The following is a 20,845-nucleotide window of genomic DNA, read 5'->3' on the forward strand; positions in this document are numbered from 1 at the left end:
CACCAACCCCACAGGGCAGGCTGCACTCAGCTCAGGGCCTGGCCTGGCCTGGCCTGTTGCTTGGCTTTCTGCTGGGAGTGTGGCCCATTCTCAGCCTCCCAGCACCTTTGTCACAGGGTGGGGTGAAGCACAAGAAGACGGGGGAGGGGGATTTTCAGTTCCTTTATTTGCTTGCAAGTGAGAATGCTTGTAGAAGGTTTTGTTGGTGGATATCATTGGGGAGCATCATCCTGTAGACCTCCATTTCTCTGCTGTAACTCCAAGAACCACAGTCATCAAGAATTTTTTGTAAACTCTAATCTCACTCTAATGGGGAAAAACTTGTTAAATATAAAGAAGCCATAGTATGTGAATATATTAAAAATTGCTTTGTTGAAGATTATTTGTGTTTTCCAAATACAGTATTCATCTCTCTCCCTTCCCTCAGAGGGCCTGGTGGGGTGAGAAACGAAGATGTGAACAACAATTAGTACTAATCCTAACAAACTACTCACACTTATTGTTTATTTTATTGTTTATTTTATTTTATTTTTAAAAAGATTTATTTATTTATGCATACAAGAACTGGGGTACAGGCCAGAGATGCGGGGGGTGAGAGGATTCACCAGAGACAGAGTGGGAAGCAGAACAGACAGATTGACTGAAATACACTGCTGAGGAAAGCAGCGGACGAGACAGGAGAGGTCTGCTGCTCCATGTGGGTAGCTCCCTGGCTGGGGATCAAACTCGTGCTGCAGTGGCTGTGGATAACTTCATATAGTGCTGTGTTTTAACTCCTTCCACCACCAGGGAGGCCCCCCTATATTTTTTTAATGACATTTGCCCAGTTGCCTAAGCTTAACTTGGCATCACCTTTGACATTTTCCTTTCTCCAATTTTCTATTCTCCAAAACATCTCAAATTGTTCTTTGCCCTTTTTTCAATTATGATCTTCCCTTATTATCTCTTATGCTAATAGCCATCTGATTTTTCTTACTTCATTTACTAAATTGCCTCGTATATTGTTTTTAACTTATAAAAATACTATCCTCTAAACATGAAACATATTGTAAAAATATTTAAATACTATAATGACTCCCCATGGACCCACCACCCAGCTTCTACAATTACCAGATTTTGCCTAACTCTCTTCATCTACAGAAATCTTCTTCTCTTTTTTTGCCTGGACTATTTACAAAAGATTTTCAAATATTATATCAGTATGCAACTCTAATCGGCAAGAACTGGTTACACACGAATATATACATACACACACAAATATGTTATATACTATTATCTAATATCATTTTATGTAAAATGTCCCCAATTTTCTCAGAAAAAAAATTATTATAGGTTGTTTGAATAATAACCTGAAGCTCTCACAAAGAGGGCATTTATTTCCTAGGCCACTAAAATTTCACTTACTCTACATTTTCACACTCCCTTTTCTTTCCATGCCATTTATTTGTCCAGGAAACCAGGTCATTCAGCCTCTAGAATTTCCTTGGTGTTGTTCAACATGTTTCTGTATCCCCCACATTCCTGTGAACTGGCTCATTTGATCTGGAAGCTTGATACTATTCCATTTCAATTTTTGGCAAGCATTTATGTTGGGTCACATACAGGCACAAATTCTTTAAGTGTGTTGCTGGAACCACAAGCCCGTAAATTTCCCTTTCTTTCAATGTTTCTAGTAACACCTTTGGCATTTCTTTTGCCTGGAGACATTATTCTAATGGAGTTGCAGGTTTTTTTTTTTTTTTTTTTTTACTAATTCACTCTGCATTAGCTGAGAATCTTTTCTAAAGAAAATGTTTATCAACTCTATGGTGATTCAACTATGTATAGAAATTGAGTCTCCTATATGCACAATCACTACTCAGCTCAAAATAGTAGTAGCAGCCTCGCCTTTGAGGAGACCAGATGTTGTGATTTCTTTGAACTTGATTCAGTGTCTGCGGTTCTATATTGGGAGTCTCAGGCTTAAGCCTTTAGTCCTCACCTGCACCCCGATCCCTGCAGCTCTCCACAGGACACACCTCACCCAGTGGGGTGCGGAGTCTCAGGTGTCCCTCTTGTGGTGTGCAACTGAGTCAAAGCTGTTGGTCTCTGCCTAGGAGCTGCCCGCCTCTCCCTCTTGTGAATTGTACTGCACTTTATCACAGTAAACAAAGTTCACTTAAAATTTTTCCTAGCCCTTTTTGCCAGACTCTTGCTCTTAATGTGTGCCTCGATTGTCACCGCCCCCCCGCCCCCGGATGTTTTTGACTTTGTTTCACCGCGATTTTGTTGTGGGTATCAGAGGAGATGGCTCACAAGTCTTCACTGTGCCGCCATCTTGCAGCACTCCCTTGAGTATCTTGGCGTTTAGATAAAGGATTCTGACTCTTCCACTTGAGTCTACTTAACTCAGATTCAAAAGAGGGCCTGCCAATTTTTATACGCAAACCAAGCAATCCGGAATCCAGACCTCTACCACCTCCTTTATTTACAGGGCTCTTATACTCTGGGTCACTACCCATCGGCTGAAATTGCCCCAGGTCAAGGTATCATAAAACTAGGGACAGCTCAGTGTGATTCAAACCAGCCAATTCCAGGCCTGTTTACCCTGCCTTGGCTATTTCTTGCCACAGAAACATAATAAAAACTTTTGGCCATACCTTTTTCTTGTTTCCCCTACTCCAGACTGGCCCTCAAGCTTCCCTGGGTGGCCCCTGTGGGGCAGGGCTCCCTAACTTCTAGGATCTCTGAGCATAGGAAGCCATCCTTTCAAAGGCAGTTGTCTCCTGACCTGTTGACCTTGCCCTGTCCAATGTGGCGCAACCATCCCAGGCCGGGTAGATACATTGTTGGGTCTGAGACTGCAGGTAAAGGAAACTTGGACTCCTTGGTAGACTTTACAGGTCTTTAAATGAACAAGGAAACCCAGCTAACAGGGAGACAGCAACTTGAGGTTAGCAATATAGGAAGGCAGGAAATAGTCTGACTTCATTTACCCTATATTCAGTAATAATAAAATCTCCATTTAAAAGCACTCATGAGGATCTCCCCGGTGGCGCAGCAGTTGAGCGCTGGGTTGCGAAGCTGCCCGCAGCCTCTGCGGCGCCTGTTCGATTCCCGGCTGCTCCCCGGCCACCAGAGGAGGGTCCCGCATGGCGCGCAGACCTCTCCTGCCGCCCGCTGCTCCCCTCAGCAGTGTACTTCGGTCCTTCCGCCTGCTCTGCTCCCCGCTCTGGCTCTGGTGAATTCTCTCACCCTCCCGCGCTTCTGACTGTACCCAGTGCTTGTATAAATAAATAAATAAATCTTTAAAAAAAAAAAAAAAATGAAAGCACTCATGAGCCTAAGGGCCTCCTCTTGGTAGAGGGAGTACTTGTCTCTAATTGGTTGACCTAGAGCAGATGGCTGTCTTCATGTGCACAGTGTGTTCCAGAAAATAATACAATGTGTTTTTTTTTTAACAACAGAAAATCATACACCTTTAAATTATAAATGAAATTAGAAACAGACCAATGCCTCTGAAGACTCTCAAGACACTTGGGTGTTATCTGTGTTCTCTTTAGAATTCAAGTCAAGCAGTGGTTAATGTGGAGGGGGCTGGGGGACCTGTCTTCATCAGAAGAGATGGAACCACACCAGGCCACCGCGATAGTGTGTTCTGATGCAACCTCGTGTTTTTGATCCATTGTCTTCCGAATGGTTTCAACTCAGAGTAAGGCCTGGGGAAATGTTTAACACATACCCTTTGCCAAAAATTTTTCCGCTTTCATGAACCCTGCATGCATCACTGATCTGCCCCGACTTCCTTAAATATAATTTAAGGAAACTTTTCACCTTCGCCTCTTTGAGATTAATCAGAACAATTTTGAGAATGAAATCTTAACATTTGGAAGTGCTCTGTGTGTTTTTGGGAATAGGATTTTCAGAGATGACTATCAAACTTCCTGGGTGCATTTCCTGCTGGGTTGGGGATAGGAAGGGATAAGTTCAGTGCAGTTTCAGCTGCCTGACTCTATTCCTAGTGATGTTTTATCCCTTTCCAAATTCCGGTTTGGGAAGTTTTATAGCAGGGAGAATTTATCTCCCTTTCTCAGCAGCCTGGTGGGGCTGGATCACAAAGCTTCCTTTACCGGGTTCCCTTCCCCAGCTTCCTGAAAGCCAGGCATCCTCCCAGCAGCTTGGAAATGTCCTAGGATGCCGACTTTTCCTTTTTCTTCTATAATGAAGACTGTCTAAGCTGCACATTTCTGTTGCTGATGACACTTTTCTGCTACAGCACAGACATTTCTCCCACTGATCTTGGAAGGGCTAGAAGAACTCTGCCACAGGAATTATTTTTCCTCGATCTCTCCTTTTTTTGTGTATTTTTTTCTTGGTATTACCTTTTCAATAACTATAAGAGAATGTCTTTTTATTCCTGCTGGTGTTAAAAAGTGGTGACTGGGCCTCCCTGGTGGTGCAGCGGTTGAGCGCTGGGTTGCGAAGCTGCCCGCAGCCTCTGCAGTGAGGGTTCGATCCCCGGCTGCTCCCCGGCCACCAGAGGAGGGTCCCACATGGCGCGCAGACCTCTCCTGCCGCCCGCTGCTCCCCTCAGCAGTGTACTTCGGTCCTTCTGCCTGCTCTGCTCCCCGCTCTGGCTCTGGTGAATTCTCTCACCTTCTCGCGCTTCTGACTGTACCCAGTGCTTGTATAAATAAATAAATAAATCTTTAAAAAAAAAAAAAGTGGTGACAAAAACAGTCCATGACACAAACTTCAGAAACGTCTCTGAGGATTTGCCTCCAGAAGTAAGAAAAACAAGGGAGAAGATAAACAGCTGGGACTACATCAAGCTGAAAAGCTTCTGTACATCAGAAGAGACACTTCACTGAATGGGAGAAAATATTTGCACACTGTACATCTGCTAAGGGACTGATATCAAAGATCTACAAAGAGCTTATACAACTCAATGGGGAAAAAAAAAAGCAAACAATGCAGTCAAAAAATGGGCAGAAGAGCTAAATAAATAGACACTGTTCCAAAGAAGAAATGCAAATGGCCAATGGGCACATGAAAAGAGGGTCATCACTTATTATCAGGGAAATGCAAATAAAAATCATAATGAGATACCACCTCACACTTGCGAGAATGGCCCATATTAAAAAAATCCAGAAACAATAAGTACTGGCAAGGATGTGGTGAAAAAGAACCCTCTTACACTGCTTGGGGGGATGTAAACTGGTCCAGCCACTATGGAAAGCTGCTAGGAATCTACCCAAAGGATACAAAAATAGTCATTCAAAAGGAAACCTGCATGCCTATGTTTATTGCAGAACTATTTAGAATAGCCAAGATATGGAAACAATCGAAATACCCCAAAACAGATGAATGGATCAAGATGTGGTATATATGCACAGTGGAATACTACTTAGCGATGAAAAAGGATAAACCCACACTCATGTTATTTGCAGCAACATGGGTGGAGCTGGAAGGGATTATGCTAAGTGAAACAAGTCAGGAGAAAAAAAAGATAAATATCAGATGGCTTCACCTATATGCAGAATATAGAGGACCCAAAGAAAGTGTCAGAAAAAAAGAAGACAAAAATTGCAAGCTGGCCATAGAATGAGGCATTTATTAGGGGAGGGGAGAGAAGGCGTCAAAATAGGGGAGGGAAGAGCACAAGAGACTGTGATGATGGATCACAGGTGCTATGGTGGTGGGATAACTATAGGGACCACATTGGAGGGGAGAAATCAAATACTGCCAAAAATTAGCAAAAATATAAGAAAATAAGTAAAAAAAAAACATTAAAAAAAAGTGTTGCCCACATATTAGAAATCTGACCTTGTAACAAATCAAATAATTTTACTGGCTTGGTAAAGTTTGCATAGAAATGGCTGGACAACCTTGGCAGTAAAGATCTCCTGGCAATAGATGAAACTAATTAGTTCATCCTCATCATGCAGCTGGGCAGGGTTTCATAACTGTAGTGAGGAGTCTAGTCCCCCTGCTCCCTGGGACAAAGTGATGCTGTTTCCTCTAAATACACAACACCCCTTAGCAGGCCTGTAAAGGGTATGTCTGCACCCTTTACAACTGATGGGCAGGCATGAGAACCCTGCGGCAGGTCCTGCCAAGGAGCAGCAAGAATTTACCACCATGCTCAGGTAATACTGGGCGCAGTATCCTGTGGGATTCTGCAGCCTGCATAAGCTCATGGCTCTACAACCAAAGTGGAAATAACTGACACTCATTGCAGACTACAGGGATTCTATGATTTTAGTGTGAATAAAAGTTACAGAATGCCCTTAAATCACTTGGCCATTTAAACACATTTATATGTATATGGGTTTTATTTATATTAAGCATGTGATATACTTTGAAAGAATACAGGTGTAGTTATAAAACACAAAGGTAGCAATTCACGACTTCAAGACTGAATGACTCCAAATTATTTGCATAATTGGATTCCCAGGAAGAAAGTTCAATTTCCAGAAAATACACAATATCTTAGTAAATATATGAAAAAATTAGACAATGTTAGTTTTTGAAGAATTCCCATGGGAAAATCACAAGGGTTATTAAATTCTGCAAATAATTCCATTACACACAGATACATCTCTCATTGGCTAGATAAATATAAATGCACTGAGTGTTTTGCAGGGCACTTGGGAAGGAAGCAGGCACTTAACACAATTATGAAACACACAACTCCTTGTCCAGGATTAACTTTTCTTTTATAGACAAATGGGTTTTAAAAGTATGTTGCCAAAAACTTGAATTCCTAAAGCCACAAAGACTGCACTCTGCATTGTACTTGTTTTTGTAATGTGCTTAATTTATCTTAATTCTTCCCACTAATTACCTTTCAATATTTTAAGTGATTGTTATATGCTTTTCATTTTAAATGCTAGTTTAAAAATACAATTCTTTCTTTTCTTTTTTTAAGTCACACTATTGACAATTATGTGAGAATTGTCTTCATTTATCTAAATATTGGAATAATTAAGTTATTTGTAGTAGAAACTCACTTAGTATATTCAAATAATCATGCAATCAATTTCGGCAACATGTGGCTATAGTAAAAGCATTGCACATTTAATAATTATAATCTTTAAAATGTCAATGCTGTTAACATTTGAACAACAGTTTTGTCATTTATTTCATTTATTTCAACCCAAATCGGCTTTGTATATATGATCTTTGGCCTTTTATTCTTAATTCATTAATCCTTAAAGGATTTTTTAAAATAGCCAATATGTCAATGTTGCCTCACCAGTGAGATTCAAGGCAAAGTTGTTATCAAATTATTCATTGTGATGCTTTTGATCTTTTGTAGAGCTCTTTTTTTCTCCATCCAAAAGCCTTAAGATGTAATAAAGCAAGGACACTACAGAAATGCCATGCTCACTCACCAGTTTTCAGACGAATAAGAACTCCAATTATGTAGTGAAAACAGTAATGGCCTCAAAACTAAAAGGGAAGCATTATTGGGAGAATAAAGAACAAGTCTCAGAGGAGGAACAAAAATTTAAGCCATTAAATAAAAAGAAAAGAAGGAAGGAAGGAAGGAAGGAAGGAAGAAAAGAAAGTAAAAGTGGATGTCATTGCTGGGCAGGTGTTTTGTTGTGGTTTTTCTTTAGTAAAACATGATATTGAAAAAAACATACAAGCAAATAAATACCAGGGAAATAGAAATGAAAGCACAGCAAGCAAAACCCCTAAAGTGTTTGAAAATTCAACATTCTGACTTTTCTCCCAATAAAATTAAAAGAAAAGAGAGACTCACATTAGTGTGTTCGACTTACCTACTTTAGTTCAAGCGAGATAATCAGCTTTTTAATCCTTAAATATTTCTTATGTAGTTTTTCCTATAAAATTGTAGGAAAATACCGTGCACTTCTATTTTAACATCTCTTATTAAAATTAAAGTGATTAGCTAAATCTCAAAGCCTTAACAGCAAAGGATATGGAAACAAAGAGAAATATACAGTAAGGGATACTTAGAGCTTATAGAGGATATTTTATGAAAGGTTTTGTGTCGTTGCAGAGCAATACCAATCAAGTCTAGAAAACATCTTAAGGAAACAGATCAACCTTTATACTAATGTCAAAGAAACTGCCACAATAGCACATTTTTGCAAATGACAATTCGGTTGACCCATCTTCATATGGGTCATTTCATTTAAAATTATGTAAAGGCCATCTTTTTCTAGAAATGAGATGTTTGGTTGTTTTTATATTCGTATATGTCTGTGTCTCTTCGCAATCTCTTTTTGTGTGTATGGTAATAGCAGTAGTACAGCTTCCTGCCAAATTAAACATTTCAAACTCTTGGCAAGCCAGGATGATTAAACATGAGTTCTACTTATTTTCTATATGGTAGTGAAAATACCTGTTTGATCATTTATTATTATGTCCAGAGAAAAATGAAAATGTTTCAAAAGATCGTATCATGCTTGTTTTCAAATTTATAGTTATGTAAATTTCAAATTAAAACATTTTCACTATAAACTTTTTCCTTTTTCTTATTAAAGGACTGAATTGGTTTTCAACTCATTAAGCAGATATTTTCAAGATAATAACAGAAATCAAATTTCAACTTTCAATATCTAAATGTTATTATACTTTGCTCCATTATTATTACTTTATTTTTCAGTCTGGGAATATTTTAGTGCTGATTTGTATGAGAAAAAGCTCTCTGTTATTTTTTGCCCAGAAGTCCATTTCCATTTTTAATGTTGATCCTGGAGTTGCTAGACTGGAGAAGAATTAGAGGTAAGATGACTTGATAAAGGTGTTTGCTGCTTACAGAACTAAAGCCCTTCTTCTTGAACCTAGACATGGTCCTTATCATATGTGTTATGCAGTGGCAAGGCACCAGCATCTAGATGACCTTTACTCCTATCTGTCAACCATTGTGAATACTTGTTAGAGCTTGGACTTCAGGAGTTGCTGATGAGGTTACTGGAAAGGAAAGTGAGTTTATGTACCATATTACTTTCTTGGACTAAGGTGTACCTGCCTTTCATTATGAGGAAGAGCATCTGCCAGGCATTCCACCTCTCTGCAATATACTTTCTTTGTGCGATCTTGGGAAAGACAATTTTTATTAAATTACCGCTTTGGAATATTTTACATGTGACCTGTGATCAGAATACTCTGCAACACCTGGGGTTCTACTAGATGAAGAATTATGGACTCTAATCTCTGGTGCCCTAAATTAAAATTGTGGTTCAGAGATAAGCTTGGTGTGTTCTTGGTCCAGGAGTGAACTTAATACAAATGCAGTCCAATACATGAGCCACATTTGATTATAGCCTTAGGGCAAGCAAAGTAATTTAGTTTTTATGTAATCTCTCCACTGGCTAATCCTAGGTGAGTGGTAAACATTAACTGAGGGAAAGAAATGGGATAAATAGGACCATCCTTGAAACATACTTTGTATTTTAATGCTTCATGGCTCATGTGCTAGGAGCGACTAGTGCTGAATATGTATTTTGCTTTTTGGGTTTACTACACAAAACAAGACCTTTTTTTAATTTAGAGGCAGAAGCTACTGAGTAGCTACAGAGCTATTATTGCTTGCATCCTGTTTTCTATGGGAAGCTATTTTATTTATTTGTTCTGCTAATTCAAGAATAATTCTCTAAAGACAAAACATTGAAAATAAGGCTCTGTTTTATTGAACAATAAAGAATTTTGCCTGATGTTTCCACTAAAAACATATTTTTATGATTAATGTATATTAAATCACATATTAAGTAAATAGACATTAAGGAAATGATGTGAAAATCCTGGTTCTTTTTATTTAAGAAAGCTCGATTTCCCACAGACTCTTTTCAAAGTGAGGAGGACGAGAAAGAAGAAAAGAGAGAGGGGAGAGGAAGAGAAAAGGAGATGAGAAGAGCAGGGGAAATTTTTCTATTTTAGGAAAGGAAAGGTATGTTCTGTATTTTAGAAGTTTTCCAATTTATATATAGTAGTCTCATTAGAACAACTCACTGTAGAGTGATATTTGGCATAAATCCAGCCAAAGGCTCAAAACACACTTCTTGTAATACTGAGTCTCTGATTACTAGATTCTTGACAGACACACCCAAGATTGTATGATGCTAGATTGTGAAGCATCCTAACTACTAAGATAACATACAGTTGACTAAGCACTTGCTCTAACCATTCTACATAAATCAAATCTATTGCCAAGTAGAAAAAGCCCACTCACTTTGAAGCTGCTTAACTGATGCTCACTCCTATACCAGCGATGAAGTAGTCAAAGACGGTAGCTAAGCATCTGCCAGAAGGCAAAGCAAAAGAAAGAGGATAATTACAAAGTGATGAATATGTATTTGATAAGTGAACTCCTGGGTTATACAGTACTTTATGGAAGCCCTTAGAGGGCCGTTTGAGTTGTATGTGAGGCCCCCATGGGAAGGAGACTACAGTCTACTCTATTCTTTAAAAAACTCTGAATGTGAAGTTGAGCTGCCCAAGAAGAGAGGTAAGTAGGAAACTCCTCCTTAGCACCAGGATAACCTCCTTTTTCCAATTAAGAGAGGGCTAGTGTTCTCAGATACCAATTTAGAAACGCCTGTGGGATGTGAAAAGAAATTGGCCTAACATCTCTCCATCAAGATGTGTAGTTTGGGCAGATTTCAGCCCTAGAGGGTTAGTCTTTAGGTATGATTCTTAATCTCTTGACCCTACTTTTGTTTGAAATATATTTACTAGCTTTTGGAAGACTGGTCATTAAACGACTAACATTTTTCCTTGCTAGTGGAAATTTCTGTCATTTGGTGAAAGCGCATTTCTCAGAAAGGCAATGGGAAGCACTTTAAAATCCTTGGTTTTGTGGAGTGAATGGAAAATTGTTAGAAGTTATATTTTTTCTGATATTGGAGATGGACCTCGCTGAATCTTTTTTGATACTGTTAGAAAACGATGCATTCTTCTTGGATCAAAGATTATATTTAGTGGTGCTGGCCACCTCCAAGACCTTTCTGGAGTGACAGCTACAGAGAATCCCACTGTTTAGAAAGTTAACAAAATATCCTAAAACCAATTTAAATTCTGGACATTGCTGTGTGACTATGTGACATAATATGAGGGTTAACATTGGTGTCATCTCTCAAAATGTTCCTTTACTCTATAAAGTATGTGTAAGAGGCACTTTGGTTAAAACATTTTATATTAATAAATAACACTTTCTCCCTTCACCATCTATTAGGATGTTTCTTATTATCACATATGGGTTTAATACCGCAAACACCCAGGCTCAGTTCTTAGAGAACATTGTCTTGTAAATGTGAATCTAGCGCCATAGCATTTCTTTGTCATCAAAATGTGACCAACCCTCTCATTTCCTACAAATGTCGGGTACCAATAGGTGTATTGTCATACAAGAACTCTACTATTCTATAAGAACTTCTCACTACCTACCCCAACAGAGCAATCTCTCTTTAACAAGCTCTTCCAGACTTAACACAGTCTTTGGTTTAATTTAAAATTAAATAAGAAAATAAAACTAGTGGGTCTGAGAAGGATGAGAAACAATTCAAATTCAAGTTAGTGAGTTGCTTGTCCTCTAACTTTCTTTCCACCTCCTCCCATGTAGCAGAAAAGGTAATTAGTGGGTTGAGTTACCCTGGTCATAATTTTATGCCCTCTTTACCTGATAGAAAGCTTGCCACAATAAGCAGTGTGTTAATCATTCTTTCAGACTACCCATTAAATACTTTCTAGTCATAAATTGCTATACAATGAAAAAGCATTGTGATAGTTGCACCTTCCAGGTTCATACAAATACAGCAAAAATAGACTCCTCTTAAGTATCTAAGAGAGGCTGTTAGCACCTTTGAAGAGATTCATCTCCACTGTGTAGAGAAAATGCCTAAAATGGGAGGTACATTTCTTGCCCTCCATTTATGGATTCTGTGTCCCTGTGAATACAGAGTAGATGCCTCTGGGCAAGAGGAAAGAGGTGGTGTGTGGTCTGAATTTGTCCTTTGATGCATGAACGAGTAGACAATTCAAATCCAAGTTCATTAGTCCACAGTTCCTCTGAGCAGCTTCATCACAGGACTCCCAAATTTTCTGCCATGAACAGAAGCATTTGGGTTCATATTCTCTTTTCTGAGGCACTTGAAAAATAGGCTAAGTTCCACCTTCGGTCATCACACCTCTGAGCTGTCGCTGTGGTGGCTCTGCTGGGGCATCATGGGCTCGCTGCTGCCTGAGCCCTTCGGGGCGGCCTTCTTCCTGGCACTCTTCTTGTTCCTGCACATCATCGCTGTGATGGCGGTGAGGCAGAGGGTGAGTAATCCTGCTGAGATGCCTCCCACGACTGTGACCAGGTTGACCTCAGAGTCAGGACTGTTGAGTTCCCGGGGAAGGACACCATCAGGAGGAACCCGCCCTTGGGGGACTTGCTTCTTGTTGGTTCTGTCCAGGGCAATGTGCTGGATATTTGTTCCGCGGTTGTTTTCAGCACCGATTTCCCACACCAGCGGGGGTGTGTTCCTGATCTCCCTCTTCTTCCGGCTCTTAGTAGTTGCCTGGGGCTTCCCTTGACCCACCAAAGAGTGGTACTGCTCCTCCACACTTCTCTTGCCAATTCCTCGATTGGCATTGTCTTTTGATCTTACTGTGTAGACCGTGTGTATGTACCACTCTCGCCCCAGAGCAACCTAGAAAACACAACTCTATTCATTAGAAAATGAAATACTATGCCAACCTTTTCCTGATTATTTGCAAGAGAAGTTGATGACAGAGATAATAAAGGATAATTTAATCATACTCGTGGAACTAATATACTTAATAATAATTTTGTATGTATGTAGGTGCAAGTTTTTGTGTAAAAGACCCTATAAAATATACTGTGAAACTCTTTTTTTAAAAATTAATATTATTTTTAAAGATTTATTTATTTATGCATGTAAGAACTTGGATACAGGCCAGAGGTGCTGGGGGTGAGAGGATTCACCAGAGACAGAGTGGGGAGCAGAACAGGCAGAATGAAATAAACCGCGGAGGGGAGCAGCAAGTGACGACAGGAGAGATATGCTGCACCATGTGGGTAGCTCCCTGGCTGGCTGGGGATTGAACTTGTGATGCAGAGGCTGTGGATAGCTTCACAGTGCTATGCTTAACCCCTTGCGCCATCAGGGAAGCCCATACTGTGGAACTCTTAAGGGAGCATAGCTGGCAAATATTTGATGATCTGTGACTCGTAGTTGCCAAAGCTATAAAGAGCTGTAGCGATCCTACAGACTGACTTGTTTGTTTACAAATGGGTACATAAGGACACAGGGCAGTTGAGTAACTCCTAGAGTCACTCAACTAGTCAGTGATGGAGGCAGGACCCTCCATCTGACCCTTCTGATCCTTAGGACTCTTTTCCAGTATGTGTTGCTGCAAAGTTATAGATAAGACCACAGAAGTGGTCAGTTTTTCTGCTTCCCAGGGCCTATAAAAAGAAAGGATTATCTGATAGCTTTTTGAAGCCTTCAAGATTTAGAAGACATCAGATGCTTTCATTAACTATAAAATCAAAATCAAAAGATGTCATACTTCAATTTCTTATTTGAAGAGATTATGAGTAACAAACATGTTTCCTTCAGATTCCCTCCTCTGGGCTCAGTAAAGTTCTCCATTACAGCCTTAAAATTATATTAATAAATCAATAAAAATATTTGAGTCTATGAAATGCTCACTATGTGCCCAGTGTGGTTCTGCATGGTTGACATGCATTGCCTTTATTCAATGTTCACATCAACTATATGCAATATTGCTGTTACTGCCATTTACCAATGAGGTATCTGAGCCCTTCAGACATTAAGCAATGTGTGGTCACATAGCTATTGTAAGTGAGCTTGTGGCTGACTCACCTGAAAGAGAGGTGTTGAGTCGATTTTAAATCCATCAGATCCAGGCTGATTCACTAAGAGAATAGCTTCGGGGTCATCCATTGCCAGTTTAGCATTAAACAGGACATTACCAAAACTGGTGGCTTGTGTCTCTGGCTGAGCTTTGTCCTTTAAGCAATAAGAAAAATGAGGATTGTTAAAGATAATGTCAACTTTTGCAAACACAGAATGTATACCTACTAGTTTTGTGCAAGTATAAAATTAGCATAAAATGTTACTATTTGGTTTCACTTGACAAACATACTATTGTTTATAAATACGAGACAAAAATGTTTAACTTTGAATGTCTTCCTAGTTCATTGCTTGTGTCAAATACTTACCACAATTTTAAATCTATATAAGAGTGAAGGAGAATCAGCTAAGCAGCCATACTCTGCATTTGTGGGACTATACTTGGGAACATAGCCATCGGCTCCAGTGCACAGGAACACCTTCTCAATGCTGCAGTAGAAGGAATCACCTAGATTCTGGACAGGATCCACCATGACACGCCCATAAATTACATCACCTGAAACCGAGATGTAGAAATATTACTTCTGTGGGCCTCCCTGGTGGCACAAGGGGTTAAGACACAACCTATGAAGCTATCCGCAGCCACTGCATCACGAGTTTGATCCCCGGTCAGGGAGGTGACCCACATGGCGCAGCAGACCATTTCTGTCAGTCTGCCTGTTCTGTTCCCCACTCTGTCTCTGGTGAATCCTCTCACCCCCCACACCTCTGGCTTGTACCCCAGTTCTTGTATGCATAAATAAATCTTTAAAGAAAAAGCAATACTACTTCTGTGTGTGATAAGGTGTGTCTGTGTGACACACCGCAAACAATTTTTAACAATAATGACACTGGAGGGTATCTCTGCTTTCACCTCCGGCACAAAATGTTGAAGACCTTTTTACATTAACCTCTGGATATGGTCCACTCCAGGCCTCACATAAGATCACCTTGCAGACAGACCACAAGTGACTGAAGGTTTATTGAACCTTATATGTTCAGCCAGTAGTGGGAATAGTCTCAAGTCTTGGCATTTAATTTAACATTCATTGCACCTCAATGCATTGATAGTTAAAGTCGAGTTTACACAAATAAACAAGTTGGAAAAGTTGGAGATAGAGTATAAGATAGCACTGAAAAATGAAAACATTGATAAAAAGCTGAATTAAAATTTTTTTTTTTAAGATTTTTTTTAATTTATGCATAGAAGAACTGGGATGTGGGCCAGAGGTACAGAGGGTAAGAGGATTCACCAGAGACAGAGTGGGGAGCAGAATAGGCAGAGTGACTGAAATACACTGCTGAGGGGAGCAGCGGGTGAGACAGGAGAGGTCTGCTGCGCCACATCTGGTTCAATTCCTTGGCTAGGGATTGAACTCAGGCCATTGTGGTGATAGTGCTGAGACTTGACTTCTAGGCTACTAGGGAGGCTCCTAACAGTTTTTGAATTTGAAAGACAGTTTAAAGAAATTCCCTGGTGTTTAGTCATTATTCACAGTTATGACTGAACTCCCACACATGTGCTAGGTATTTTGTTAGGTGCTGGGAATATACCACTGAACAAGATAGATGGACCTTTGTCCAGGAGACTTTTATAGATTCATGAATATTTTACAGATTTATGTATGTGCGTCTATGCAACTTGAAAAAATATTCAAGAAAAAATTTTCAACTTGTTTCAAAGTCACAAAGATAAGAGAAATGGAGATTAACTTCCTCGGAATAAAAGTCATCCAGGGAAGCACCCCCATCCCTGTGAATGTGATAAAGGCCCAGTTATACTCTTATAACCATACAAGTAATTATCATTCCCCCCCTCAAACATAAAGGCATAAAGCAAAGGACAGCAGCTGCAGTGACTGGCGGGACTCTAATTTGTAAAGTGATACCTTCTGCAAACACAACATCACTTTCTTGTCCAAATCCCATGGATCCATCAGACAGCCAGAGGCTCTTCTTGGAAAGCAGGTACATCTGTGTGTTCAAGCTAAACTCAGCTGCCACTGGATCACTGACCTAAAACCAAGAGCAAAAACCCTTTCACACGTTGTTCTATTGGTGCCTGAACACATTATTACAGAGACACACATTCACATACACTGACATACAGGACACTATAAACACTGCTTCACAATTTGCATGTCCAACCAGACAACTTAAGGAATTGTAACACTGACTTTGTCTTTCCTAAGAAGGCAAAACTGGTAAGGTTAAATTATCTTTTTAATGGGAGTAAAGCACATTGCTTAAGTTCATTTCCCCATGTTTATCCAGGTATAAAAAGGACTTGTAATTATCACAGTCAGTGGAAGGTCAATAAATAATATAAATTCTTGGACCAAAGGGCCCTCAAGTTTCTTTTAGTACCTAATAAAATTAAGTGCTTTGAGATGGTGTAAGCTGCAGGATTTTTATTCTCACTGAAGATCAAGATCAAGACAAAGAAGTACAGAAGTACTCTGGAAAAGACTCTCTGATCTCCAAGGTAGCAAACTCCAGTAGATAAGATCACATGGGAAAAAAAATAATCCTTACATACTCTTAAACTCTGAAATTTATATGCTGAACCAACAACAGATAAAGGACCATTCTTCATACTTCACCCTTGCTTTCTTCCTGTCTGACTTCCTTTTTTCTCTCATCATTCAAGAACTAAAGTCATTGTGTGAACAAATTTATTTTACTGATAAAAGTAAACCATGACTTTAACAAAGTGGGATTCAACAATTCATGAGAAAACAATTCTATGAGAAGCACCTGTTGGAAACGAATGTCAAGGTCAAAGGTGACGGGCTCTCTGGGGTTGCAAGTGACCGGCAGGCGGTACTCCTGATGCGGTGGGGTGGTGCAAGGCAGCAATTTCACAGTATAGGTCCCTGAGTAGTCACGTACCTTTGAGAAGAAGAGAGGACATTCATGTTTTTCATTTAAAAATCGGAGGTGTTGTTGGAGGCAGCAAAACGGGAAAATTAAGTCTTAGCCCGAGTTACTTACTGCAAAGTCAGACACAAAGCTCCACTGTTGCACTGGCTGGTTGTAGGTTGGCTCACTCCTGATGAGGCGGAGGGAAAACGTCAGGCCCCGGTGATCCGCTGACATGACCACTGAGCTTGTGAAGGAGGCTAGGAAAGTGTCGATGACAGTAAATGGTTAAAAGAGTGTACAACGGTTTCGAGTTTTCAAAGTGCCTTATCAGACATTACTTGCTATTATTCTTGTAATAAGCTTGCAAAGTAGCAGGGTTGGTCCAGTTATCCTCATGATGCAGATAAAGAAATTGGACTGAAAGTGACTATGTGACTCTTCCAAGATCACACAGCTGAGGCTGTGTGCCTTCTGATTCGGATTTCTGTGCTTTTTCCACACTATAATTCTGTCAAAAGATAATTGTGCAGAAATGCTCAAATAGTTCAGGGCTCCTTTCCAGGGAGCAGAGCAGTACAATAAAGGCTGATGTGAATGCACTTATTGTGCACCCAAACTATGAGCTCAACTTTAGTCTATCAGTGTCCACACAGCTGGGCAAACCCAATTTATAAATGGAATCTAATTTTAATTATATTGTTTGCAATCATATCTAAACAAAGATTCATTTTATTAGAAAGGTAGACATGTGGACGGGAACTGTTAAGAACAGGAAATCCTCATGTCCTAGAAGGGACATTAATTCAATTAAAATAAAGCAAAATGATCCTTTCTGGTTCTGTATTTCGAAGTAGTTCGGTCTCACAAAAAAACACAATGAACTCTCTTTCTCTGCCTGAATTTTCAGCTCTATTCCATACTGTGACAGAACTTATGCCCAAAAAAGGAAGGATGTTGAAGATGGTAAGTGAACTCTTTCCTCCTTCCAATCAGACATGAGTTGGCACAACAGTAAAATATGCAAAAAAATTAGTAACATGAAGAATGACAAAAAATTACTTTTAGTGAAATGTCTTCTATATGAAATAAAAATACAGACATGGGACTTTAGTGATTGCCACCTTATATTCAAAGAATGTTTCATCACAGTAAAATTACATAGGTATATTTCTAAAAGAATTAGTTAAAAAGTTTGAAATTAGGTATGATAGTAAAGTACCACTTATGGCTATATTATAAAGGCTTCTAACTATATTTAGACAAGAGCTGTGAACAGACGTACTTGTTGAGTGAATCACTTAAAATACAATTTTTGTGTACAACGGAATTGAGTCTAGAGAAGAAGATTACTATTGCTATGCTCTTTAGAGAAAACTCCACTTAATATGAACTCAATGGGATTTTCTTTTAAATCATTTTAATCAGGGCCTCCCCGGAGGCTCAGTGGTTGAGCGCTGGGTTGCGAAGCTGCCCCGCAGCCTCTGCAGGACCGGTTCGATCCCCGGTTGCTCCCCGGCCACTGGAGGAGGGTCCCGCATGGCGCGCAGACCTCTCCTGCCGCCCGCTGCTCCCCTCAGCAGTGTACCTCGGTCCTTCTGCTTGCTATGCTCCCTGCTCTGGCTCTGGTGAATTCTCTCACCCTCCCGCGCTTCTGACTGTACCCAGTGCTTGCATAAATAAATAAATCTTTAAAAAAAAATCATTTTAATCAATATGTATTTTCCATAAAAGTCTATACATAATCTATTTTTAGATTATGAGATGTAGTTGGACAGTGATCAAGCCCTGATCATGTAGGTAATTGCAGATACATACATAATTCATTTGAAATTAAAACTTCAAAGCTCATAAGGAGGCATGCTGAAACATGTGAAGATGGAAAAGCTATATACTTGCTGTATGGAGGCATGTTGGGGCTTACCCGGATGTGACAGCACAAATAAGCCATGAAATTGAGCTTCTGTCTTGAAGTTCACGACCAAACGCCCCTCTTCACCGATGCGCATGCTGGTTGGATAGAGAGAACCTGCAGTGGGATAAGGCACAAAAGTGGAAAGATTGGTGACTGGGGCTTCCTAATGTATAGGATTTCTTCTAAGAATGAATTCATGTTCATCTCCTCTTTAAGCATTCAAGTCAAAGGGTACTATAAGAAAATTCCTGAGTAATAAGAGAGGCAGAAGTATTTTTGTTTTGTTTTTCTAAGGAAAGCAGTATCAGAAGGGAGGCAAAATTGAATTAGATATGAGTGAGGCCAATATGAAATCCACAGATTGATTACAGCAGGACAAACTTCAGTCTATGACAATGAAGCTGCACAATGTAGAGAGACACAATGAACTTGTTACATTTTGAATATTTGGACAGGTACATGGAGTTGGGTTTGGGTTCTTTAGAATAATTCCAAATTTTATATGCTCAATGAAAACTTTCAAGCTTTCCCAAGACATTTATTTAGCAGTTTTCACCACAGTTGGGCCCAGCTATAAGAAAACATGAGATCTTTTGTAGAAACTGAGAACCACAGAGTGGATCTACATTAAGATTCATTCAAATATACATTTTCTAAGGCAAGATGTGCAATTAAAACATTTGAAATAACCTGGAATGATGATTTAGGGTGATCATATTACCTTTTATATAACTTTAAAGTAATTTTAATCTGTGCACGACAGCAGATTTTTAGATACACTATCAACAATATTTTCCCTCTGGCTCATAAAAGGTAGTACAGGCATGATCCCTGGACATGCACGGAACCAGAGCAGCAGGGTATGCTTGAAAAGTAATAGCACTAATTGCACTAATGGCTTAATTAGCTCTATGGTTGTGGACCTTTCCCTATGATCCTGACATGGAGGTTGAAACTACATGTTGCAGATGCTTAGTGGCATGCACCATGACTGTTCCAAGACATTCAGCTAAAGTATTGAGGAATAACAGAATTTAAAAACTAGATCATCAGCTTGTCTTTCAGAAGGAAGTGAGTGTCATGAAGGTTAAGCAATACATTTGAGAGCATAGAGCTAATGAACTGTAGAGCCAGAACTAGAATCCAGGACTTTTCAAACAAAATGTACAGCTTTCCCCTTTGTAGTCGTTCCTCATCTTCATTTGGAACATCCTCTATCCATTTTCTGGAATCCAGGAAAATACATAGATTGTGTTGTAGAATGTAAAAGTTAAATATTCATGAAAAGTAGATGTTTAATAGTTACATAATGTATTTAATTTAAGGCATTAATTTTTGTAAGACAAAATAAAATGATCTTAACATAAAATATATGGAAAGTCATTTTTATTATTTTTAGATACAATAAAAAATCCTCATAAGCAATTCAAATAGGTAACTAAATGAGAGTTTTCCAATTGTATGAACCCACCTTGAAGTTCTGCTTCTGGTGGGCTGCCAATTCCATCATTCCACAAGATGGCAGTGTCATACACAAAAGTGAGACGAAGCTCTGATTTCAAGTCAAAATGCTGCCAGCCTCCTACCCCGACGGGAGAATGGAACACATAGGAGACGTAGAGAGGGACTCGAAGGGTCACATAGGACTGCACTAGGTTTAGGACCTAAAACAATGCAATTACATCTATCAACATAACTCAGTATTGTTAACTAAATGAGCCTAATTTTGTACAAGCCATTTTCTCCTTTCCTTTAACTGAAGATGTTGAGTTGTCTCCTCATTTAATTTGGGAACAATTAAGTACTATCTTCCTTTGCAAATAAACTGCATTTATACTTACACCGACATTTTTGTTTTACAGCAGCTTTACTAAGATACAGTTCTCTGCCATATTATTCACCTAGTTAAAGCGGACATATTAGTGGTGTTTAGTATATTCAGGGAGTTGTCATATCTCTCAGTGTTAGGGCATTTTCAGTACCTCCTTTCTTATTCTCTGTATGTGTCTATTCTGACTATTTTACATACATGGAATCATACAATATGTGATCTCTTGTGATGGACTTTTCACTTGGCATAATATTTTCAAGGTGGCATTTTCATATTGTGGCATTTTCTAATACTTATATTACTGAAGAGCGTCCAAGTACAGTCACGCACCACATTTTTGTAGCCATTTATCAGTTAAAC

At 39.3% G+C, this 20,845-nt stretch overlaps 1 protein-coding gene across 1 annotated transcript in view; it reads right to left on the bottom strand.

Annotated features, from left to right (window-relative positions):
* Positions 1-12,134: 12,134 nt before the first annotated feature.
* The window catches only part of FREM2 (FRAS1 related extracellular matrix 2), a gene marked incomplete at both ends in the record, with an annotated part of 162,167 nt that continues 153,456 nt past the window's right edge, over positions 12,135-20,845 (bottom strand). The window contains 8 exons of the mRNA XM_084234876.1: positions 12,135-12,647; positions 13,848-13,994; positions 14,207-14,394; positions 15,767-15,893; positions 16,635-16,769; positions 16,872-16,999; positions 18,664-18,768; positions 20,126-20,318. Coding sequence (XP_084091002.1) covers positions 12,135-12,647; positions 13,848-13,994; positions 14,207-14,394; positions 15,767-15,893; positions 16,635-16,769; positions 16,872-16,999; positions 18,664-18,768; positions 20,126-20,318 — 1,536 coding nt within the window. The remainder of the gene's footprint in view (positions 12,648-13,847; positions 13,995-14,206; positions 14,395-15,766; positions 15,894-16,634; positions 16,770-16,871; positions 17,000-18,663; positions 18,769-20,125; positions 20,319-20,845) is intronic.

The sequence above is a fragment of the Talpa europaea genome, assembly GCF_964194135.1.
Source record: "Talpa europaea genome assembly, chromosome: 6".
Classification (NCBI taxonomy): Eukaryota; Metazoa; Chordata; class Mammalia; order Eulipotyphla; family Talpidae; genus Talpa; species Talpa europaea.